Source organism: Penicillium robsamsonii (assembly GCF_028829455.1).
Source record: "Penicillium robsamsonii strain IBT 29466 chromosome Unknown utg000001l_segment0_segment0, whole genome shotgun sequence".
Classification (NCBI taxonomy): domain Eukaryota; kingdom Fungi; phylum Ascomycota; class Eurotiomycetes; order Eurotiales; family Aspergillaceae; genus Penicillium; species Penicillium robsamsonii.
In genome coordinates this window covers 813,466-836,448 of record NW_026643219.1, presented here as the reverse complement: position 1 = coordinate 836,448, position 22,983 = coordinate 813,466, and the positions used below count along the sequence as shown (strand labels likewise).

At 49.5% G+C, this 22,983-nt stretch overlaps 11 protein-coding genes across 11 annotated transcripts; 6 read left to right on the top strand and 5 right to left on the bottom strand.

Moving 5' to 3' along the window:
- Nucleotides 1–109: 109 nt before the first annotated feature.
- Nucleotides 110–1,945, top strand: N7447_000348 (putative GABA permease; the record flags this gene model as incomplete). Its single annotated transcript, XM_057224624.1, has 5 exons — nt 110–220; nt 271–455; nt 590–669; nt 723–1,103; nt 1,155–1,945. 5 exons carry the CDS (start codon nt 110–112, stop codon nt 1,943–1,945), a joined length of 1,548 nt encoding a protein of 515 aa, XP_057088640.1.
- Nucleotides 1,946–3,620: 1,675 nt separating this feature from the next.
- N7447_000347 (uncharacterized protein) lies at nt 3,621–6,297 on the bottom strand (the record flags this gene model as incomplete). Its single annotated transcript, XM_057224623.1, has 3 exons — nt 3,621–4,431; nt 4,489–5,646; nt 5,705–6,297. The coding sequence occupies 3 exons, from the start codon at nt 6,295–6,297 to the stop codon at nt 3,621–3,623; spliced, it is 2,562 nt and encodes an 853-aa protein (XP_057088639.1).
- Nucleotides 6,298–7,275: 978 nt separating this feature from the next.
- N7447_000346 (glycoside hydrolase family 35 protein) lies at nt 7,276–10,379 on the top strand (the record flags this gene model as incomplete). The annotated part of the gene is made up of 4 exons (XM_057224622.1): nt 7,276–7,510; nt 7,563–8,639; nt 8,697–9,198; nt 9,251–10,379. 4 exons carry the CDS (start codon nt 7,276–7,278, stop codon nt 10,377–10,379), a joined length of 2,943 nt encoding a protein of 980 aa, XP_057088638.1.
- Nucleotides 10,380–11,163: 784 nt separating this feature from the next.
- N7447_000345 (tyrosine-protein phosphatase) lies at nt 11,164–12,293 on the top strand (the record flags this gene model as incomplete). The annotated part of the gene is made up of 5 exons (XM_057224621.1): nt 11,164–11,270; nt 11,320–11,356; nt 11,423–11,502; nt 11,557–11,745; nt 11,798–12,293. The coding sequence occupies 5 exons, from the start codon at nt 11,164–11,166 to the stop codon at nt 12,291–12,293; spliced, it is 909 nt and encodes a 302-aa protein (XP_057088637.1).
- Nucleotides 12,294–12,734: 441 nt separating this feature from the next.
- N7447_000344 (Frag1/DRAM/Sfk1 family protein) lies at nt 12,735–13,739 on the bottom strand (the record flags this gene model as incomplete). Its single annotated transcript, XM_057224620.1, has 4 exons — nt 12,735–13,158; nt 13,222–13,491; nt 13,547–13,628; nt 13,685–13,739. The coding sequence occupies 4 exons, from the start codon at nt 13,737–13,739 to the stop codon at nt 12,735–12,737; spliced, it is 831 nt and encodes a 276-aa protein (XP_057088636.1).
- An 898-nt stretch (nt 13,740–14,637) lies between these two features.
- On the bottom strand, nt 14,638–15,720 carry N7447_000343 (uncharacterized protein; the record flags this gene model as incomplete). Its single annotated transcript, XM_057224619.1, has 1 exon — nt 14,638–15,720. The coding sequence occupies one exon, from the start codon at nt 15,718–15,720 to the stop codon at nt 14,638–14,640; it is 1,083 nt and encodes a 360-aa protein (XP_057088635.1).
- A 26-nt stretch (nt 15,721–15,746) lies between these two features.
- N7447_000342 (putative COPII vesicles protein Yip3) lies at nt 15,747–16,265 on the bottom strand (the record flags this gene model as incomplete). Its single annotated transcript, XM_057224618.1, has 1 exon — nt 15,747–16,265. One exon carries the CDS (start codon nt 16,263–16,265, stop codon nt 15,747–15,749), a length of 519 nt encoding a protein of 172 aa, XP_057088634.1.
- Nucleotides 16,266–16,834: 569 nt separating this feature from the next.
- Nucleotides 16,835–18,169, top strand: N7447_000341 (uncharacterized protein; the record flags this gene model as incomplete). The annotated part of the gene is made up of 3 exons (XM_057224617.1): nt 16,835–16,901; nt 16,966–17,031; nt 17,130–18,169. The coding sequence occupies 3 exons, from the start codon at nt 16,835–16,837 to the stop codon at nt 18,167–18,169; spliced, it is 1,173 nt and encodes a 390-aa protein (XP_057088633.1).
- Nucleotides 18,170–18,982: 813 nt separating this feature from the next.
- N7447_000340 (uncharacterized protein) lies at nt 18,983–19,528 on the bottom strand (the record flags this gene model as incomplete). Its single annotated transcript, XM_057224616.1, has 1 exon — nt 18,983–19,528. One exon carries the CDS (start codon nt 19,526–19,528, stop codon nt 18,983–18,985), a length of 546 nt encoding a protein of 181 aa, XP_057088632.1.
- A 769-nt stretch (nt 19,529–20,297) lies between these two features.
- N7447_000339 (putative DnaJ chaperone (Caj1)) lies at nt 20,298–21,104 on the top strand (the record flags this gene model as incomplete). The annotated part of the gene is made up of 4 exons (XM_057224615.1): nt 20,298–20,301; nt 20,357–20,368; nt 20,422–20,482; nt 20,531–21,104. 4 exons carry the CDS (start codon nt 20,298–20,300, stop codon nt 21,102–21,104), a joined length of 651 nt encoding a protein of 216 aa, XP_057088631.1.
- A 570-nt stretch (nt 21,105–21,674) lies between these two features.
- sec53 (phosphomannomutase SEC53) lies at nt 21,675–22,729 on the top strand (the record flags this gene model as incomplete). Its single annotated transcript, XM_057224614.1, has 5 exons — nt 21,675–21,776; nt 21,833–21,895; nt 21,949–22,265; nt 22,345–22,419; nt 22,480–22,729. 5 exons carry the CDS (start codon nt 21,675–21,677, stop codon nt 22,727–22,729), a joined length of 807 nt encoding a protein of 268 aa, XP_057088630.1.
- Nucleotides 22,730–22,983: the final 254 nt, after the last annotated feature.

The window sequence follows — 22,983 nt, the reverse complement described above, 5'->3', positions numbered from 1 at the left end:
ATGAGTAGGCAAAAATGGCCAGTACATCTTGCCGTCTTTTGGCCGAGTGGTCGGTTTTCTCTGGACATTTTTTCCTCTACAACTTTCCTCTCCTCAATCGCATTTCAAGATGGAAGAAGATATGGAAATGAAGAGCGGCAGCGCTATGCGCTCAATGCCAGTAGATAGTGGGAATGGTGGCTATGAGAGCGCTACAGCGCGCCAAAAACAACACCTGGAGGTAAATACCCGACGTTCAATTGACCTGCGCAGACTCTAATCGTGCAACAGAGATATCTCAACTTCTTCTCATCGGTCGCATTTTCTGCTTGTCTGCTTGCCTCATGGGAAACGGCCGGTGGTAGTTTGCTCTCAGGACTATACAACGGCGGCCCCGCTGCGATTATTTATGGCATTATCCTAACCACCCTGGGCAATCTGTCCATTGCATGCTCCTTGGCTGAGCTTGCCTCTATGTATGTGAATGACTTGTCCACCGCGCCACCCTTCTTTCCGCATACCCAATGGACTCCCTCGCATCTCATCGCGATGCTGCAACCAGCGGCATCAGACTCGCGCCCCTTGACGCACCCCGCTAACCTCGAGATAGTCACCCAACTGCAGGTGCTCAATATCACTGGTCCTATTTCCTCGCGCCTCGCGGTCGTCGATTCCTCAGTTTCTTCCAGGGTGAGTGCATGCCTGGTCATTTTCCTTTTCTAGCCGTATGCTGAACAGATTAGGATGGGTTACTGTCTTCAGCTGGAGTAGTCTGGTGTGTATCGCACCCTTCTTCATCGGCAACCAAATCCAGGGCATGGTTATGCTGCAGTACCCCGACTATGAGATGCAAAGGTGGCGCGGCACCCTGCTCATGTGGGCAGTTGCAATCATTCCCATTCTCCTGAATGTGTTTGCGCGTCGCATTCTGGGAGGTGTCGAGGTTGCCGCAGGTATCATGCATGTTGTCTTCCTACCAGTTGTTATCGCAGTCTGCGTTATCCTCGCCCCTCGAAACCCCGACGAGTTCGTCTGGGGGACCTTTGTCAGCGGCTTGAGTGGCTGGAAGGATCCTGGAGTTGTATTCTCCATCGGTCTTCTTGGTGTCCTGACTCCCCTGAGTGGTACGTTCCTCCACGATCAGACCATTGGAACAAGCTAATTCGTACCAACAGGTGTCGACGGTATTATTCACATGGCTGAAGAAGTCAAGAATGCCAAATTCGTCGTCCCCCGCTCCATGATCTACGGCACCTTGATCAACGGAATCCTCACATTGGGCTACCTGATCGCTATTCTCTACTGCATGGGCGACTACGTCGAAGCGGTCACCACCCCAACAGGCTACCCCATCATTCAAATCACCTACCAAGCTACTAAGTCCAAGGCGGCCACATACGTCCTCATGACGATGGGCATCCTGCCCGGCTGGATCGGCTTCTTCAACGGCCTCGCCTCCGTCACGCGTCTCACCTGGGCCTTCGCTCGAGACAACGGACTCCCCTTCTCCGTCTTCTTTACCTACGTCGACCCAACCTACAAGATCCCCATTCGTGCTTTATTCCTTGTTGCATCATGCATCTTCGCACTCTCGTTCATTCAGATTGGCTCTACCGCTGCATTCAGCGCTATTCTCTCGATCAGCACACTCGGTCTCTACATTTCCTACATTATCCCTCTCATCCTCCTTGTCCTGAAGCGCTTCATGGCTCCCCATGATATCCCACAGGGATCATTCACTCTGGGAAAGCTCGGCCTCCCCATGAATCTCCTTGCCATTCTTTTCGCCACCTATTTCGCCATCTTCCTTCCCTTCCCCTCGACACTCCCGGTTACCGCGGAGAACATGAACTATGCCGGCCCTGTGCTTGGATTTGTTATGCTATTTGCCTGTGGGGATTGGTTTGTTCGCGGACGCCATATCTGGCAAGGCCCAACAGTCAAGGCTTGGGCCATGACCGAGTGAAGTGGAAGATTTGCTTGAATTCAACATAGAGGAGGAAAGGGAAGCAATTGGGGTGGTAAAATTTGTTAATAGTTTTTTATTCTCAGGGTGACTAGACTGTACACGTATTTTTATTTATTTTATGTATCCAGAATTTGAAATTTTCTTCACTTGAAGTCGTCGGGGGTTGTATAGAACGGTCCAGCGCACGAGGAATGTCTACAACTAATACAAAAGCTCGAGATACTCCTTTATTCCCGGACATTGCCTCGCATGGGAAGGCCCCTGAAAACTGATCCACAATCAGGGGGATAGATAAGGAAATGCATGAATACTATACAAGCGCCCAATTCCAAATTCCAGGGTCGGAATTGGGCGCTTGGCACAGTTACTATACAAGCTTTTCAAAAATCAAAAAAGAGATCTCCATTTCCCCACTTCTTGCTCGTCCGATTCAAAGGAGAATTGATGTTGAGCGATTCAATCTCCGGCCGGGTTGTACTCCACAGCCGTTGATTGCGATGGTTATACTTATCAGATTGAGTTTCTATTGTCCTTTTCTATAAGCCAATCCATGGATTTTCTTTCGAAGTCGCCATATCAAACAGCTCAGAACAGTGAATCCATCTACTACAAAGCACTAAATACACTTTCTGTCTCAAGATGGTCAAATTTTCACTCTCTTGGCGACACGTGCCGATCGTCTAATACCTGCAGGGGGTTCCCACTTAGAAGAGCCCAAGTTACGTTTGAGAGAGGATTTCTGGGTCTCTTTCAAACCGAGGCCCGCTTCGCGTATGATGGGGCTCGCGTCTTGCTGGCCCTCATATCTTCTGGCTCAGGCGAGACGATATTACCGTTGACCCTTGTGGTAGAGGATTCTGTATCGAGTTGATGTTTGTCTTCGGGATTTTCGAACCGGAGGGCAGACCCTGCTCTAAGATGGACGGGAGAAGTCAGGCTGACTTGACCTAGAACGGTGTCTTTGCCCAGTTGAAAGAGGGCGATCTGAGAATGCTAGTCAATGTTCTGAGTAAAGCCAGCCACTATGATGTCAGGTTTTCTTAACGAGCTTATCTTGTGTAGAAGTCTGGTATTTAGGCGTCCTCCAATGGCTAGATGGTGGCGATGATAGGCTTAGACTTATGATTGCTGTAAGTTGATCTCCACTACCTTGCCTGTAGAAACCCAATCTCCTTGTCTCACGAGGGAGATCGACATAGGTCCTCTTTCCATGCCAGTCTTTTACTTGTTTGATCCTCTCACCGGAGATTGAAACTTTGCTTTGCAAACAATATATATTCGCCCAATCTAGCGAAGTGTTATTTCGCTGCCTGAATCTCGCCATGTCGGCACGACCAAATCTACATCCAAATCCAAATTCAAATCCCCTTCCCTCCCCCTTCTCTCCAAAAAAAGAAGCTTAATGGGCCAGACTCGGTGACGGCGTTCCGTCCCGAAATGGGTTGTCAGACTCTTCGCTCTGACTTGTCTGCGATCCCTCCTGGCCCCGGAAACTCTGCAGCAGTTTCACCGCCTCGGTCATTCCCACCTGGACACTCCTGCTGGACAAATCCTACGGTGATATATTCTCGGAAGGAATCAGGGTCTGGACTAGGTTGCTGTCCATTTGATAGACTGTTCCGTCTGGCATGGCATGTTGGTTCCAGTATATTGTCGGATTATGGACTTCCTTCTAGGCATACATCTTGCTCAACGAAGGTCTCACTGTCTGCAAAGATGTAAAACTACAATGTCCCTTGTCATCCTCAATTCCACCAGAATCCCCAACCAAGGATGGCGACGCCACTGTTTCTCCCCACGTCACCGACCCCCTAGCGGCATGATCCAAGTCCTCGCCCCTGGGCACATGACATGCAGCACTTATCGCAGCACTACAAGCTCCCGCCAACGGCATCTCAGATTTTAACTTTCTGAACGATAGTCCAAGCAACACAAAGACCATCAAACTACCCACAAGGGTAGAAATGAAGATAGCCAGAGGATTATAACCCAGAGAGCTAATCGAGAAACGGTAAATCGGTCGGCCAGTCCAGTCATACGCCATGACCCGAAAATAATAGATACTCTGAGAAACCAACCAGTGAAGCACCGTGAAGATCACCAGCAGGGGGACCCCGTACCGGTATGGCATGGACAGCCAGTACGTTGACTGTTGTGTACTGCCTCTTACAGGCCATGTCACGCGAAGGGGCTTTGGACTTGCCCCGTAGGAGCTGTATTCGGCAGTCGCGAGCATGCTAGTCAACACGCTGTTGTAGAAAAAATAGCTGACTGTGATGACCAGTTGTGGTATATTGGCTATCACCACAGAGCTCAAAGCGGACAGTGTTATATTTAGGTCGATCAATGGGTTATACCCGGGGATGCCGGAGAATCCTGCTGTCCACAGGTTATGGAGGACGCCGGGAGTCAACCCAGGACTGTCTAGCGGTGGGAGAGCTTGCTCGAAGAGGAATGCTCCGACGGCAATACATGCCAAACATCTAGACACTCCGTAGTTAACATAGGGTCTAAAGTAATATTGGAATGTGAGCTCTTACAAGACGAGGGTCGTTATCCAGCATGGGAGGCTTGAGCCTTTCATCCAGTGCTTCCGTCGCGATAACCGCTTGTGTACCATCAACTCTCGCTGAGAGATCCTTGCCAAAGGTTCCCCAGCAGGGTCATCTGTCCTTTGGGGCACTTTCCATGCTCCCCGACGGACCTCGGCGATGGATAGCCAACACATTCCCTCTGTGGTGGAATCTGGCTTCTCCATAAATGACGCCACCGCATCGCCCACGGTGAGTAGAGGTGCCGATCGATGACGGTCTACTCTCGCTGCCAGGAACATTGCTACGACTTTGAGGAAAGTCGCAAGAACAATTATAATGCAAATCAGTGGACTATAGAGCAGCTGGCATTGCTCTTCAGATCTGATCACAAGACATCCATCAACGGTATAAAGCTTATCTTCATTCATTGAAGTATCGTCGCAAATAATTACATAGCCACTAGCTGTGATGTCAGATGTGGTGTTAGCCTGGATGTATTGATTCACCCTCTCGAGGGTCGGCTGGTCCACATCATGGTTCGCCCAGTCAAACAGAAGATGGGCATTTGAGCAGGAATCTTCATCCAGAGTGTCACGACAGGCTTCATACGTAAAATTGTCATTTGTGTAGTAATGGACTCGACCAGAGTCAAGGATATTGATCATCAAGGTCTTGCGAGCGAATTCGGACCCATCCACTTCGTCATTGGAGATCGCAATGCGCTGTTCCGGGAGACTCGATTGGTTTATCGAGAGCATCGTAGTAGCTCCACCTTGGCTCACAGATAACTCATTCGCGAGTATGACGAGCACCTTTGCCCCCCTGGTATCTCCAAAGCTTTCAAGACTGCGACATTGCTGAAGGTCCAGGCGCTCGTAGTTCCCCCGCGCAATGTCAGAGGCAAAGTCATGCCAGTTCAACTCACCCTCAGGATACCCATCACTCCCAGTATCCGGCCAATCCGGGGTTCTGATAGCAGCTGTGCCTATATCATCACCCTGATATACGGCAGCATCCCCGCCACGAAACTTCGGAGTTATGCTAAAACACTGATCAAGTGCAGGAGTCTTCAAACTCGCGATGCTGGAAGAATTCAAGTCCCTAGGTCCAACAACAGCATGTAACTCGTTTACAGCCACGGATTCAAAAACCATCGAGTTGTACCTGCCAACTTGTATCAATTCCATGTCTCGCGTCTTATAGACCTCTTCCGACAACATACAGTAAATGAAAAGGCGTCCCCGTGACAAGCAGCACCAGCCACAGAGCGAGCCGAGATTGTCCAATGACAAAGAGATTTCTCACACTCGAGCAGCCGATGTCAAGCCACCGGCCTTGTGCATGGTATTTATCGACCTCTTCCCGACTCGGCGCAACCAGTGACTGCATGCAGTAGTTGCTAGCACCCAGGATTCCAGTACTTAGAACGTTGATTATAAAGTGCAAGGCGATGTTCCATCGTTTGGACAAGGTACAGCTGCCCTGGTACATTACTTGGATACTGGAAAATCCATTATTCTCCGGATTTCGATTGGCTAGTCCAGCAGCGACGGCAATGAAGATGAGATTTAGCAGAAGCAAAACGGCAGAAGTCTTGGCACACAGAAAGACGCCGTTAATCCAGTGTGGCTTCTGGGGATCGAATGAGTTGTGTTCAATAGCCTCTGCTTCTGTATTCCCCTCGACGTTGTCCTGTCCTTCTATCCAATTTGACGACTTGGGCCTTGCTTTCTCGGTTTGGTCGCTGGGAACACCATGGTAACGTTGGCTAGAGAACACAGATTTGCCACGACGCCATATACTCTCGCTGCCCATACTTGGGGTGGGAATGTACACCTCGGTGTAGACAGATATTTACTCCAGGCTTGGGGTAGAGAGAAGTGTGTAGAGATGATCAGGCAATGCAGGTAGAATAATTCTCCGCCCTCCCACTGCTTGAGCAAATGGGGCTGAGTTTCGTACCAATGTGCCCATAAATGTGAGAATCTTCGTGGCTTGTTTTGGCTCCATCGACCGGGGCCCATTGGTGCTGATACCCGCATGAATCCCCTAGTGCTCTTGGCATACGTACTTCGCCATTAGCCTCAACATGTGATTTTTTGCTGTGTATATCTTGTATAAGGTCAAGCTCAAATGGCGGTATTAAAGTGTCGTCACATCTGGATTACTGTATCGGGTAACGGACGTTCAAAAACGATGGTTGGAACAATCAAATTATTACTGAAACATGGGGCCGCTGTTGCTGCAAAAAATGCCGACGACAACACGCCTCTCCACCTGGCAGTCCTAATATCGGCATGGGAAGTGGTCATGTTGCTTCTTGATCACGGAGCGGATCGAAATAGCCGCAGTCAGGACGGGGAGACACCAGTGGATCTTCTGGCGCATCGCCGGAGTCATCGGGAGCAATTCTCGTTCAACAGAAACAAAAAGGGGAATTTAATGACTTTTAGATATCAAAAGTTCCTAAATGTCTGTTGGCAGGGGTGGCATATATCTTCGTGTGGCATTATTACTATAATTAAACCAAATGGTAGGTCGATTTCTTGAGTTCTACCACTAGCAAATTTCTCTCAATATCAAGTGTAAATATAAAAGCGCAGCTTTCCCGGTCAAACGCCCGCCATCTCCCCGCATCTTCCTGGAAAATTGCCTAATCCGATGTTTCATGGGTCTCCAAAACATCCACCAATCCGAGCAGAGTACGGGGTATCTCTATAGCGAGGACCGAAGCATACACACATTATAACATGTCATATTCCAAGATCGAGGGTATCTGCACAGCACTCAACAATGCGTCTTCTGGCGCTTCTCCCCGTCCTACTTGGACTCATATCCAGCCATTTTGTCTCTGCAGCAGATAATGGCAAGACTACTGATGTAACATGGGATAACCACAGCCTCTCAGTCAAGGGAGAGAGGGTGTATGTTTTCTCCGGTGAATTCCATTACCAGCGACTCCCTGTGCCGGAGCTATGGCTCGACGTGTTTCAGAAGCTACGCGCAAACGGGTTTAATGCAATTTCTAGTGAGTGACTTGACAACAACCCTTCATTTGCATTGGTACTAATTTCAATCAGTCTACTTCTTCTGGAGTTTCCACTCCGCTTCCGAGGATACTTTCGACTTCGAGAACGGCGCCCATGACGTCCAACGCGTTTTTGACTATGCCAAGCAGGCAGGTCTGTATGTGATCGCGCGCGCGGGGCCTTACTGTAATGCCGAGACCTCTGCTGGTGGGTTTGCATTGTGGGCATCGAACGGTCAAATGGGCAGCACGCGCACCAGCGCAAGCTCTTACTATGACCGATGGTATCCGTGGATCCAGAAGATCGGAAGGATTATCGCCGCAAACCAGATCACAAATGGCGGCCCAGTCATTCTCAATCAGCATGAGAATGAGTTGCAGGAGATGACTCATAGTGCCGATAACACCGTTGTCAAGTACATGGAACAAATCAAAGCCGCCTTTGCTGAGGCTGGTATCGTTGTCCCGAGTACCCACAACGAGAAGGGAATGCGCTCTATGAGCTGGTCAACGGACTACCAGGACGTGGGCGGTGCCGTCAACATCTATGGTCTGGACTCGTATCCTGGTGGTCTGTCCTGCACCAACCCAAACACTGGGTTCAATCTTGTTCGCACTTATTACCAGTGGTTCCAGAATTATTCGAGTTCTCAGCCTGAGTACCTGCCAGAGTTTGAGGGCGGTTGGTTCTCCGCCTGGGGAGGGACTTTCTACGACCAATGTTCTACCGAGCTTTCGCCTGAGTTCCCTGACGTTTACTATAAGAATAACATCGGTCAACGAGTCACGCTGCAGAATCTCTATATGGTGATGGGGGCCACCTCTTGGGGACAGAGTCCTGCTCCGGTTGTCTACACTTCTTATGACTACTCTGCGCCCATGAGAGAGACCCGTGAGATTCGGGACAAGCTCAAGCAGACCAAGTTGATTGGTCTGTTTACTCGTGTGTCATCCGGACTTCTGCATACGCAAATGGAAGGTAATGGAACTGGGTACACTAGTGATGCTAGTATATATACCTGGGCCCTGCGAAACACAGAAACCCATGCTGGTTTCTATGTTCTCGCGCACTCTACTAGCTCGTCTCGTGCTGTGACTACTACTTCGCTCAATGTCAACACCTCTGCTGGTATGTACTCCAGTGTCTGAGAGGACGGATTGCACTGACTTAATGTCTACACAATAGGGGCCCTCACAATCCCCGATATTGAGTTGGCCGGCCGCCAGAGCAAAATTATAGTCACTGACTACCAAATCGGCGATGGCTCGAGCTTGCTTTATTCGTCCGCCGAGGTTTTGACCTATGCTACCCTCGATGTAGATGTCATTGTCTTCTATCTGAATATCGGACAGAAGGGAGAGTTTGTTTTCAAAGACGCACCGACCCATCTGACTTTCAAGACGTATGGTAATTCGAAAGTGAGCTCCGCCGCATCGGATCATGGCACCAAATACACATACACTCAAGGGGATGGCACAACAGTGCTGAAATTTTCACACGGCGTACTGGTATATCTACTGGATAAAGAGACGGCGTGGAACTTCTTTGCAGTGCCAACTACTTCCAATCCGCTTGTGGCTCCCAGTGAGCAGATCGTCGCCCTCGGACCATACCTCGTTCGCACAGCAACTGTCAGTGGACATACCGTCAGTCTTGTTGGTGATAACGCAAACACAACATCTATTGAGTAAGTACCTCACTATCTCTGAAATCAACGGTTAGCTAATATGTGATGGTAGGGTCTACACTGGCAACTCCATGGTCACCAAAATTAAGTGGAATGGCAAAGAGATTTCAACCAAGAAGACAGCCTACGGCAGTTTGATCGGATCTGTCCCAGGAGCCGAACACGCAAAGGTATCGCTGCCAACTCTGAAATCATGGAAAGCGCAAGATACACTTCCAGAAATCAAGCCCGACTACGACGATTCTCGCTGGACTGTCTGCAACAAAACGAAATCAGTCAACCCCGTAGCACCACTCACACTTCCCGTGCTTTACTCTGGCGACTACGGCTACCATGTCGGGACGAAAATATATCGTGGACGGTTCGACGGCACGACCGCGACGGGGGCAAATCTCACTGTCCAGAACGGCGTAGCCGCTGGCTGGGCCGCGTGGCTAAACGGAGTCTACGTTGGCGGAGCTATTGGCGATCCCGCCCTAGCAGCGACCTCGGCCGAGCTACTATTCAACAGATCTACGCTCCGCAACAAAGACAATGTCCTGACCGTTGTCATGGATTACACAGGCCACGACGAGGAAAATGTGAAACCGAACGGCGCCCAAAACCCGCGCGGTATACTGGGCGCTACGCTTCTTGGCGGGGATTTCACGTCCTGGCGCATCCAAGGCAATGCTGGCGGCGAAACCAACATCGACCCCGTCCGAGGACCCATGAACGAAGGAGGTCTGTATGGAGAACGTCTTGGCTGGCATCTTCCAGGATATAAACCATCCAAGACCGCAACTTCAGACAGTCCTCTGGAAGGTGTATCTGGCGCCGCAGGCCGATTCTACACAACAACGTTCAAGCTGGATCTAGACTCCGACCTGGACGTTCCGATTGGCTTGCAGCTTGCATCTGATTCCCCCGCAGTAGTGCAGATCTTCATGAATGGGTACCAGTTCGGTCATTACCTGCCACACATCGGACCCCAGACTAGGTTTCCGTTTCCCCCGGGGGTGATCAATAACCGCGGGAAGAATACGTTGGCGATCAGTCTGTGGGCACTGACGGAGCAGGGAGCGAAATTGAGTCAGGTGGAGCTGGTTGCATATGGGGCCTATCGCACTGGTTTCAACTTCAATCACGATTGGTCCTACCTGCAGCCACAGTGGAAGAACAACCGGGGACCATATGTGTAGTGATGCATGTCTTATAACACATTGGAGATGGAACAATCATGTAATATGAGGTTCCAAAACACACTACGATTCGAGCTGGTACTGATTTTGTAACCCGCCTTCGAGGCCAGTCCTCGTCAAGTAACCCAATCCCCTTCCGGTAATTCCAGACCCAGGAAGCATCTATGTTGCACATGAGGATGACAAGGTATGAGCAAGAGTCTATGAATCACAGAGTACCACAGGCCATCCATATAGAGTGCTCTACCGGATAACTCCCACGGGACCAAAACAAATGAAGCTCATTTATGATATAGAGAATCGAAAAAAAGAACCACAAGATATAGAATATTTGAAAAAAATTCAGGTTCATAGTGAACATTCGATATATTTTCTTGGATTCTTTATATGTGAGTGGAAAAGATAACGCAAATGGAAAGCATCATAATAGTATTCTGCCGGGGTCTAGATCCAGTCTTTCTTGGTCTCGGGTACCTGTTTCACTATATATATCCCTGTTTCCTGTTACTACTTTAAATCTACAGAGGCAACCCCCCAGTTCTAGAATTTATAAATCACACTCAACATGCTCTATGTAATCCTTTCTAACAAAGCCATAAATGAGAATTGAATAAAATGAATAATCCAAAATGCAAGTTCATTGTCCAGGCGACTATCGGCGATGTCTGCCCAACGTCCGTGTCCACCGCCATTTGTACTTCTCCACACGTTTAAACACGTTTAAACACGTTCCTCCTTCTCATTTCTAAACATATTCTCTGTTTTGTTTATATTCTAATACCTAATGTCGCGCCATAACAGTGTGGATCTAGACTCGCCCGATCGGCCTTTTGATAACATCATCAATTTCCGTGATGTCGGCCGGTCGGTTAATCAATTTTGTCGCAAAGAGTGAGTGACGCGTTGGTATATTCAAATCACGTAAGACTAACAAAGATAGGATATTGAAAGAAGGCGTGTTCTTTCGCAGTGCGAGGGTAATTCCTAACCCCGCTCACATTAGATGCGTTGTCAGAAAGAAACCTGAAACTAATTTGAGATAGCTCGATGATGCCTCAGAACGAGATAAACGCCGTTTAGAGGAAGAACTACATATCCATACGGTCATCGATCTCCGTTCCCAGTATGTCAAAACGAAATCCTCAGCAAACCCAGAAATTAATACCCCAAAAAACAGAACGGAACACCAAATGGGCACGCGTAAACGTCGAGCTCAAAACGCCAAATCAGATCCATCAGACCAAATCCCGACAAACCCACACGAACACCTCCTCCAAATCCCCAGCTCAGAAAGAGCTCTAATAAGCCTAACGGGCAAAGGCTTCGAACGCGCCTTATTATCGAAACTGGACTGGTTTACATATCTGTATGTCCCTACACATGACAATACCCATCACCTATACCTAATCCAAAAATAGCAAAATCATCGGCCTCGTAACAACAGGCTACCGCAGCGACGCCGTGCGCCTAGTATGCGGAACTGTAATGCAACCCCGCGGTCTAACAGGTCTAGCCCAAGACACCTTGGATTCAAGCATGAACGAGATGCGCTCCGTCTTCGAGATCCTAGCATGCGAGGAGTCATATCCCACATTAGTGCATTGCACGCAGGGCAAGGACCGAACAGGTCTGGTCGTGTTACTTATGTTACTTCTCGTCGGGGGGATTCCGGTCGACGCGATTGTGGATGATTACAGTCGGTCTGAGCTGGAACTTGTTTCTGAGTTTGAGGAGAGGATGGAGGAGATTAGGGCTATTGGACTGGGGGAGGATTATACGCGTTGCCCGCCTGGTTTTGTGGCCGAGACGACTCAATACCTGGAGAGCAGGTATGGGGGTGTGAGGGGGTATTTGGAGCGGGTTGGGGTTGGGTTTGAGATGCAGGAGAGGATTAGGAGGAAGTTTTTGGTTTAGGGGGGTTTCTTTTTTTGGGATTGAATTTGGAATTGGGATTGGATATATGGGTGGCTTGATTGTATTTGGTATGGGATATGTAGATACGATAATGACCTTGGCATACTTGGGATGGGTCTAGCGTTTCTTATGCATTTGGATTCGGCAATGAGATAATAAATGGTGGAGGATCGGATTTTTTTTTTGTTTGGTGTTGAAAACTAAAGGAAACGTATAGATTGAGAAATGCAGAGTTATTGAATTGCTATGTAAAGGGACTGAAGATTCCAAGGCCAACGTGTTGGCTCTAATAGTGTATGCCCATCTTTCCCAAAACACCATATGTAAAAATACCCAAGACAGGTATCAACGTATCAAAAAACATTAACAAAAGCAGAGTATCGGATGACATCTTTGCACATCGTATAATTAAATACAGGAATAAAACAAAATAAAAAAGAATTAGACCCGTTGGCCACGGTAATAGCCGGGGTTCGGGCCCATCGAGTCATGGGTCAGCGGCTCTTCAATGGAGACACCCTCTTCCTGGGCTCCGCGGAATCCACTCTCGCTCATCATATACTTCTCACCCTGAGGCACGTGGTTGCGGGTGCGCACGGAAGGCAATAGATCAACGACGAAGGAGAGAACGTAGCCGGTGAAGACGAACGCAATACACCACTCGAGAACTGCGCCGGGGTTTTGCTTAGACGACTTGTTGCTACCGATGCAAACACCGAAGCCGATAGCGAGTGCGAGCTCGATGATGACGAAGACAAGCTTGATGAAGAAACTGACGAGCAAGATACGGTGCTCACGACGGTAGAAGATTCCGATACGGAGGTACTCGATGCAAACCAAGATGGCACTGATCACGTATCCAGCACTGGAGAAAAATTGATTGGTCAGTTGTTATTCGCGCATAGTTTGGTGTGTAGACATGACTCACATGAACAGAGCGATGAAACCGTCGTGCATTTTCGGGTGACGGAGTGTATCAAAGACGGAGAGGAGAATCAGACCGGCTGCACCGGCAATCGCAAAAAAGATTGACAGAATAGCGCATGTCTTGTCCAATCGGCCCTTGTTTTTGGCCAACTGGTTGGAGTGTCGAAGCCACCGCTCGGAGAGGAATGCTAAGTCAAGAAAGACGACGGTGACCACGCTGCCTGCGACGAACAGCGGCTTCAGGCCTTGTGCTCCGATATCCGAAATGTACCTATAAACAGTCTTATTAGCACATGGATGGGCCCAATGGTGGAGAGCAAACATACGCAACGGTCTGTCCTGCATCCATACTGGCGTAGTGCGGTCTCCCCTCTCTAACCCAGGTGACCAACATGGCGATCAGCATTGCTAAGAGCATGTTAGCTGTAGCCCAGAACGTGATATCCGGTGCAGGGATGCCTTACCAACCCACATGCAGGCTGACACCAGCGGAAACATCCAGAATGATACAATCCACATGTTTGCGACTTTTGTTTGTGTTTCGAGACCTTTGATGCAAAGGAGCTATAAAGAGATCGTTGTATACCCGCACAAAAAGAAAAATCTAATTCAAAGAAAGTGGGCACGAGACTGCAAACACAATGCGAAACGAGTCTATAAGATCCTGTCAGTCGCAACTTCTCCACGCGATGTCCATGAAGGATGGAAAAATGGAAGGAGTGGATTCTGGGGATTTTCCCTGTAACTCACTTATATCGTATTTATGTTTCAAACAGCATTCCATCAAATCTAAAGGGGCGACAGTGGCGCTTAGATGACAAAGGGATATTGAAATGTTTGGAACCGGGACAACGATGATGCGCCAGGGGATTCCCAAGTTTTGACAAGCCTAGAAAGGAGAGCAAAACAGATGCAAAGTTAATTAAATGTTTTGCCCTGGAGATAAAGACGTCATCCCCGGGGCTCTGCCAAGGCAGAAAAATTGTGCGCCACAGATTTTGATCAGCCTCAATATTTACTCTAATAGACTTTGCTTACTCTTAGATTACCCTACTATTAGGTTGAAGCGTATGGAAAATATGAATATGGGATCTGCGGGTGGCTGAATACTTGGCATACTAAGAACCTTGGAACTTGCCAGGGATCTAAAAATCGCTTTCACATCACACTCGGTACTCCGTCTAGAGTATTCATCTCTCCACTCATGTAAATTATTAGACTTCATAGTCCAAGCCCTACAAAGATTAAAGTGGAAATAATATGTGGATGTTTGTAGCCCAAGACCGATCTACCTAAAACGCCATCGCGTGACGCAAAGACCATAGTGGAATCGAAAAAAAAAAAAAAACACAAAAAAACCCCCAAAGACCGAAAGTGATTGTTAGAGGGATATCAGACACTGAGAGACACTTCGGCTTCATCGGCTGGTCCGTTTACGGGTGGTTCCAGCAACCGGCCGCCTCTGCGCAACTGAAGCCTTGCGCTCCGCCACCTTGGCCACCTTGACGATCTGCACTTCATCCTCGCTCCCCGATTCATCTTCCGTGGATTGCTCCGTCTCTAACTTGACTGGATCTGACGGTGAGCGCTTGGTCGAAGATTGACTAACTGGATATGGAGGCCCTGAAGGGTAACTGATTCGATTTTGCTGACCAGCCCGGAGATCGGTGGGCACCTGCGGTAGGTATGGCGCAGGTTCCCCGTATGGGCTCATTTGCATTGTATTGTAGTAGGACGGGGCCCACTGCGGATCATCTGGCAGTGGCCGTGGGAACACAGGCGGTTGTGGCATCGACTGTGGTCGGGCAGTGGGGGCAAAGCGCTCAGGAGTATATGGGTAGGTAGGCCGAAGAGGTGAATTGGACTGCTGGGGACGAAGAGATTGTGTCGTTGGAGTGCGAGGACGAGCAGAAGATGAGCTGGACGGCCGCGAGCCGGCCGTCCCACGAGCCCAGGTGCTGTGTGCATCAGGCGCAAAGGTCGAATACGCGCCGGGCTCTGGCGCGACAACGCTCCGTCGGGATGATGGGCGCGACGTCCCTTTGATAGAATTGACTGATGAACGCCGGCTTCCACTTGAACCATGCGTCTGTTGGCGCTTGCGCTCCAAGGCATCCAGTTCCTGTTTCGACAGCCGGACGTTTTTCTTTCCCAGAACTTGGGCGCGGCGAATTCGTTCGAGCGCCGTGTCCACCAATTGATCCTCCTTATCCCGCATGGCCAACTGGATCGCGTAGGCCACCGTGCTATCCTCATAGTCGTATAGATCGAATTCTCCCCCATCAAGCGATTCAGCTTCATCCGTCAGGTCCTCATAATCCACAGGTCGCCTCCGCGGGCCGCGCCCTCCATACTCCTGCCTGTATCGACCGCTCCGCACCAACTCCCGCCCGTATGCATCTTCCTCACTATCCACCTCCTCCAGCCGTGTCTCCTCCCACGCACGTCCCCTAGTATTTCTCCCCGTTCGTGCCCCTGGTGGTCTTCCCCATGGGGGCATGTCAAAAGGAGCTCGCGGCCGACCACCTAGACCGCCTCCTCGGAAAAAGCATTCTCGATCGGTTTATCCAAAAAGGCAGCGTGGCCGAAAACGGTCACACCGGTTGCGCCGATCAACCACAGGGCAGTAGTGAAGGGAGAGGCAAAGATACCGACGGGGACACCAATGATGAGTAGTCCGGTGTAGAGCTGCGAAGTGGTGAAGCGAGAGAAGCCAAGATCCAGATCCCGACCTTGTAGCATGTTGATTCCCCAGAGACCACAGCCTACAAAGATCATGTCGAACAGCAGGATCATGTTGGTCAGCAAGCTGTAGATGCTGAGCATCACAAACACGACAGCATAGTTGCTGGAGAAGTAGGACAGGTTGTAATTGACACGGCTCTGAGCTTCACCGAAGTTGGCAGGCTTGGATATGCGCTTGATGTCGAGGAACTCGGAAATCGGGCGCAGGTTGGCGAAGCGTGTACTCAACGAGGTGCTGCGGAGGTTGTTGAAGCGATCGCCAAAACGTGAAGTGATCGCATCAATTGGAATAGAGACCATTTTGAATAGAAAGGAGTTGGAAGGGGGGAGAAAAATGGGTTGCAAAGCTTGAAAATGGGACAGGTAAGATAGGTGATAGAGTGGAGAGGGAAGAGAGCCGGAAGCAACAAGAGGCAGTCACTTTCTTTTTCGGCCTTTTCCCTTTTCGATTTTAGTCACAGAGCACGGTCGTTTCACCAAGACTTATCAAGTAAGATGAAATAGTTAGTTACTGAGCAACAAAAATGCCAATAATAGTAACGGGTACCTGAGGCCCAGTTCCTAGCTCCCCTAACTCCCGTAGGTCAGAGAAGAAGAAGAGTACAACTATAGAATCTAGATTTCTCACTATATATACCATCTAGGGATGCAATAATTCATGCAGAGCCCAACTGCCCCTCAAAAGTAGAAAAAAAACAAAAAAACAGGTAAAATCAGTAAAAACACCAATTCAATTGGGGCCACGTTTGGCACTTCGTAGTGGATAAACGCCCGACCGCTTTTTTCCTACATGTCCTCCACTAACACACAGCCTAGTTCAACTCTATACTTCTCTCGTTGGCTTCTGCGGCATTGACCGCTCTATAATCATGAAGCTGTTTGCCTTTCTATCGGTCTTCGTCTTCTGCGGCCTTGTCGCTGCTTGGTCCAAAGAAGGTGGGTATTGTTTACCCGGACCTGAACCCCATACGGACCTGAACCCCATACTGACCTGGAACAGACTATGAGATCTTTGGTCTACAAAATGATGTGGCCACAAACGAGGGTGCCAATGTGACCTTTTACGGTACGTGATTTCTCTCTAGCATCGCGAATGGCTTTCTTTTCCTTCCCTTTTTCATTTTCAGGGATATGTATCTGACTGCTATACCCGCCCTACTGCAGACCTCCTCGAGATCCGTCCCAATGCCAATCAGGAGCAAATCACCAAGGCCTACCGCAAGAAGTCGAGAACCATCCACCCGGACAAGGTCAAGCGCGCCTTCATCGCAAACTACGCCAAGGACAAGAGCAAGGCCAAGTCAAACCAGGGGGTCAATGTCAACAAGGGTCCTACCAAGCGCGAGATTGACGCCGCAGTCAAGAACGCCGATGCCCGCTCTGCCCGTCTGAATCTCGTCGCCAACGTTCTGCGAGGCCCTAACCGTGAACGTTACGACCACTTCCTCAAGAATGGCTTCCCCTTGTGGAAGGGTACCGGATACTACTACTCTCGCTTCCGTCCTGGTCTGGGCTCCGTGCTGGCGGGTCTGTTCCTTGTTTTCGGTGGTGGTGCTCACTACGCTGCACTGATCCTTAGCTGGAAGCGCCAGCGCGAGTTTGTGGATCGCTACATTCGCCAGGCCCGCAGAGCCGCCTGGGGCGATGAAATGGCTGTTCGTGGTGTCCCTGGAATCGATTCGGTCGCAGCTGCGCCTCCCCCTCCTGCCCCTGAATCCGGTGATGCCGGTGCCGTGGCTGTCAACCGTCGCCAGAAGCGCATGATGGATAAGGAGAACAAGAAGGATAAGAAGGGAGGCGGTACCCGTGTGAGCGCCCGTCCCTCCTCCGGTACCTCTACCCCCACCGAGCAGGTTACTAGCACTGGCGAGCGGAAGCGCGTCGTTGCTGAGAATGGAAAGACGCTGATTGTCGATTCTATTGGCAATGTCTTCTTGGAAGAGCAGAACGAGGCTGGCGAGCGCCAGGAGTTCCTGCTCGACATTGATCAGATTGAACGTCCTACCATCCGCGAGACAATGGTTTTCAAGCTTCCTATCTGGTGCTTCAACAAGACTGTTGGTCGGGTGTTGGGAATTGGAGCTTCCATCGAGGAGGAAGTGGATTCTGATGAATCTGAGGAGCCTATGGTTGAGGAGGCCGAGACCACTGCCACCTCAAACTCCCGCTCTCGGAAGCGTAACAAGCGCTCCCAGCGATCATAAACTTGAACAGCTATATCGCTGTACCTCGAGCGTTAGTCGTTGCTTTCTCTCTGTGGGATGATCACAAAAAGTTCCCCCAGGTTGCTTTACTATAGAATTCCTGCTCGGATGTTGGCAATACCCAAGTAGAAACCAAAATGTACACATAAGTTTTTTATTTGAATTCAAATTTTTAGGGCAATATGATATAGGTTAGCTACTGGCCATCGATACGCCGTGCACGGTCTATAGTTACAGGCCATTGTCGATCCTGTCTGTGTACCCCGTACTCCTTGCAGATCCATCTCACAGTGGTACTAAATAGTATCCCCGCAAACATCGGTCTGCCACAGTAAGTTCTGTACTCCATACCTATGTTTGGTGGGTTTATGGGCTGGTCTGCTGTACAGGAGGGACAGTGCACTTGCAGCTGCAAACACAATTAGTGCGGTGTACAGCAGTCCGACATCATCATATCCACCGGCTTGGGCACCAACACTTGACTAGTTATTATAAAGAGGAGAGCTCGGTATGTTTATATGTCTCTCGACTTGTTTCGAATTTTCAGATGTTTCATTGTCGATACAAAACTGAATCTTTTCCAAAGTAATCAATTCTATCAAATTCAAACGGGCCTCCTAGTTCATGACAACATCGAAAAGTGCAAAGTCCAACGAGAAAAACAGAGTTTGGAGTATAAAAGCAAAAAAGGAGCAAAGGACAGTAGGTGTATCATCGTGATCGTCATGTGTCGAATTTCAGCAAAGCATTGCAAATCGTGGAAAAGAATCCCAGGCTCGAACAGCACATCTTGTCCAGGGGTACCGATGCCGTCTACGCAAACATCTTGGCAATGTTCATGAGACTGCTAATGTTCTCCGACATACCCCTACCACCGCCGCCACCCATACCACCACTAGTCTTCGACGCTCCACCAAGGGCACTGGTAATAGCATGCGGCAAGCGAATGCCAATCATAGCCAGTAGCTTCGGTAGAACACCGCTAGTCAGAAGAGGCACGATGACCATCATAAAGACCTTCATAGGGTTGCGACGGGCCCAGCGATAGATATCGCGGAACAGACGCTTGATGTCGCGGAGCATGCGCTGAACGAATCCCTCGCGAGGACGGGCCCGTCGCGACGACGACGAGAATGACGAGAACACAGATGGGCTTGATCGGCCCCCTGTTCGGCTTCCGCCTAGTCCGCCTAGTCCGCCGAAGAAGGATGGCGCTGAGTGTCGCGACTGGTGTGTGGACGAGTAGCCCGATTTGCTGCGTCTGCTGCGTGTGCTGTGACCGCTAGGTGTGGGTGAGGACCGGCGCCGCACATATCCTGTCGACGAAACTCCGGTGGATCTACCATCGAACCAACCCATTGTGGCGGTGTGGTGGTGTGGATGCTGGAGCTGCTTACGGGTGCGACTTTGGGTACTTGGGGGCCAGAGATGCTTGGTCTGAGGGACGGGTGGGTGCTAGTAGAGGGATTGTGGTGGGCAGGTACTCAGAGAAAGGTGGGTTTGGGATGCTGCGTAACAATGCCCCTGATGATCTCTTTGAAACTTTTTTTGAGCTTCTGTGTGGCAATTGAAAGAGTGAAAAGAGACAGGTGCAAGTCAGCCACTAGCTGCTGCGGAGATGCGCAATTTGAGGCCTAGGCCGATGTGTGCACCCGCTTTGCGGATATTCTATGCAGGAAATTTCTTTGACAGCTGGCACAATTGAGATTCTAAAGGGGTTTGTAAATAATCCTGGATGCTAATTTCAGGCGAATCAAACGGGGTCTTCATATATTGATCAGTCACCCCCTGGCGGAATAAAAGTGGCTGGGTTGTGCCGGCTGAACTTAGTCTTTGACTGCATTTTGCGGTAGACAAAGAGCCGATAGTCAATCCACTCTCGAGTAGACATAATAACGTCATAATTATCTTTGAATATGAATTGTCCCTGTATAGATGAGGTTGTTTAAAATCCAAAAAATTAAATATTTGAACCATGGAAATTGATGGATATTCATGCCTCAGGCAGCAACTACGTCACTGTATGTGATGGCTTTCCATGGAAGACTCTCTCCAGATTTCTTCCAGTCTATCATTAGTTTATCATAATACATTTTTTCCTTGTTGATCTCCAGAACCAGGTGTGACCATGAGTATGTTTCCTTGATTCCCGCTCCTTTGCCGAAATATATACTAACCCTTGAGCAGGCCCCGATTACTGTAAGATCTCACCCAAAGGTCCAACTGAAACCATTCCGTCTAACACACACCAGACAATGTTCTAGGCATCGCCAAAGATGCTACCCAACAACAGATCCGCAGTGCATATAAGAGGTAAGTGCACCACAACTAGCCTTCGAATGACTATCTAACTAAGTCTAGGGAATCACTGAAATCCCACCCCGATCGAGTCCCCGTCGACTCCCCAGAGCGACCCTCACGCACACGAAAATTCCAAGAAATCAACGATGCCTACTACACCCTCTCAGACCCGGCGCGCCGGCGGGAGTATGACGCTACCCGCGCATACAAAGCAGCCGAGGAGGAGGCAGAAGCAGAAGTCCCACCAACTGGCGGTGGTTTCCCCTGGTCCAGCTTCGGATTCGGCGGGAACCGTGAAGAGCGCGACAATGACCAATTCGGATCCGTCTTTGAAGAGATGCTGCGCGAAGAGGGTCTCGCTGAGGAGAATGAAGGAGAAGGCGGGAGGCGCACTCGTCCAACCGGACGATTCTGGGCACTCGTTGGGGGTGTCAGTGGTGGTGCTATGGGATTCATTGTTGGCAATTTACCTGGTGCGTTGGCTGGCGCTGTTGCCGGTAACCGTATCGGCGCAATCCGTGATGCCAAGGGCAAAAGTGTCTATGAGGTTTTCTTGGACCTTCCAACGCAGGATCGGACGAGACTCCTGAGTGAGCTTGCCGCTAAGGTTTTCCAGACCACTATGGGACGCTGAGTATGTCTACTTTTGGTTTGCTGGGCGGTTTGGGCGTTGGGGATTTAGGAGCTGGCTCTTACGGGCCTCGGGGAATGGGATTAGGTTGGTCATTCCAACTGTACGTATCTACGTGGCTATGGACCACTTAGTACAGGAGGGAATACATATATCCAGCATATAGCAAGTAGTTAAGATAATTCTCAAGTGCACATGTTTGACTCGATGATCGACCCCTCCGTTTCTTATCGATAACAGCTAGGCACTTGGCAGATCGGGAGTCTAGACTTGGTCTTAATGTCGATGCTGCACAGCATAGCACAGTTCAGGACAGTATGCGACGTATACAATGTAGATCAATGCCCAGGTAATTCAATTGAGCCATTAAATCCAGTAGTCCTTTTTTCTAAACAAGTGAGACAAAACAGGTGGCCTTCTCTCCGCTTCTGGATCCAATCGCCTCACGCTAAGCTCCCGCTTTCGCTCTCACCGCTTGCGGCCAAAATAGGCCCCTCTCTCTATATTTACCCCCGAGTTGCGCAATTTTAATCTTTGACAAACCCCAAGACTCAATTGAACAAATCCTTTAAAATGACTGAAGCTGCCAGTATTTACCCCTCGTTGGAGGACCGTCCCATCAAGAACACGGTTGTTCTGTTCGATGTTGACGAGACTCTGACCCCCGCGAGACGGGTAGGTTGCAATAAGACTCACTGTTGTCCAATTATACTGATATATTTCTACTACAGCATGCCTCGCATGAGATGCTCGAGTTGCTCTCTCGACTGCGCCACCAGTGCGCTATTGGATTCGTTCGTCTCCTCCCAATCAATACAACCCCCACCACGTTCCTAACATCATTCAGGTTGGCGGTTCGAACCTTGTGAAGCAGCAAGAGCAGCTTGGGTCACCTACCATTGATGTTACCACTATGTTTGATTTCTGTTTCTCCGAAAACGGTCTCACTGCATTCCGCCTCGGCAAGCCGCTCGCCAGCAACAACTTCATTCAGTGGCTCGGAGAAGACAAGTACCAAACGCTGGTGGATTTCGTTCTCAAGTTCATTGCCAACACCAAGTTGCCCCGCAAGCGCGGTACTTTTATTGAGTTCCGCAATGGAATGGTCAACATTAGCCCCGTTGGACGTAATGCTAGCATCGAGGAGCGTGATGAGTTCCAAGCGTACGTACTGATCTTGCGTTCACTATATCGAGGTGATCATGGATACAAACATGGGGTGGCTGGCTAACCTGGGCTATAGTTATGACAATATCCACAACATCAGAAAGACCCTGGTGGAGCTCTTGAAGAAGGAGTTCCCTGACTATGGTCTCACGTAAGTCTTTGCCTGGCGATGTTTGCTTTTGATATGGTGCTAATAAATCTACCAACACAGCTACTCTATCGGTGGCCAGATCTCTTTCGATGTTTTCCCCACCGGCTGGGACAAGACCTACTGCCTGCAGCACATCGAAGCTGAAAAGGGCATCTCGGGTATTGACTACAAGACCATCCACTTCTTCGGTGATAAGACTTCCGTCGGAGGAAACGATTATGAGATCTACACCGACCCTCGCACCATCGGACACTCCGTTGATGGCCCTCAAGACACCATCAACCAGCTGAAGAAGCTGTTTGACCTATAGGTATGAGGTAGGATGTCAAGCAGCCGAAAGGGCATGGATTTGTGATAGCGTTTACATGTGAAGTCTAATTTAGATATCCTCTGAAAAGGCCTTAGTTAATGATCGATCAAAATAGTCCTCTAATTGCATGAAATGAGAATATAATTCCATAACATAATCAATGCGGGTAATGCGGGCACTGGGGCCGGGAAACTCCAGGGCTGGAAGCGTCGATCCCGCTTTCCGATGCCATTAGTCATCCCGATCATTTCAGG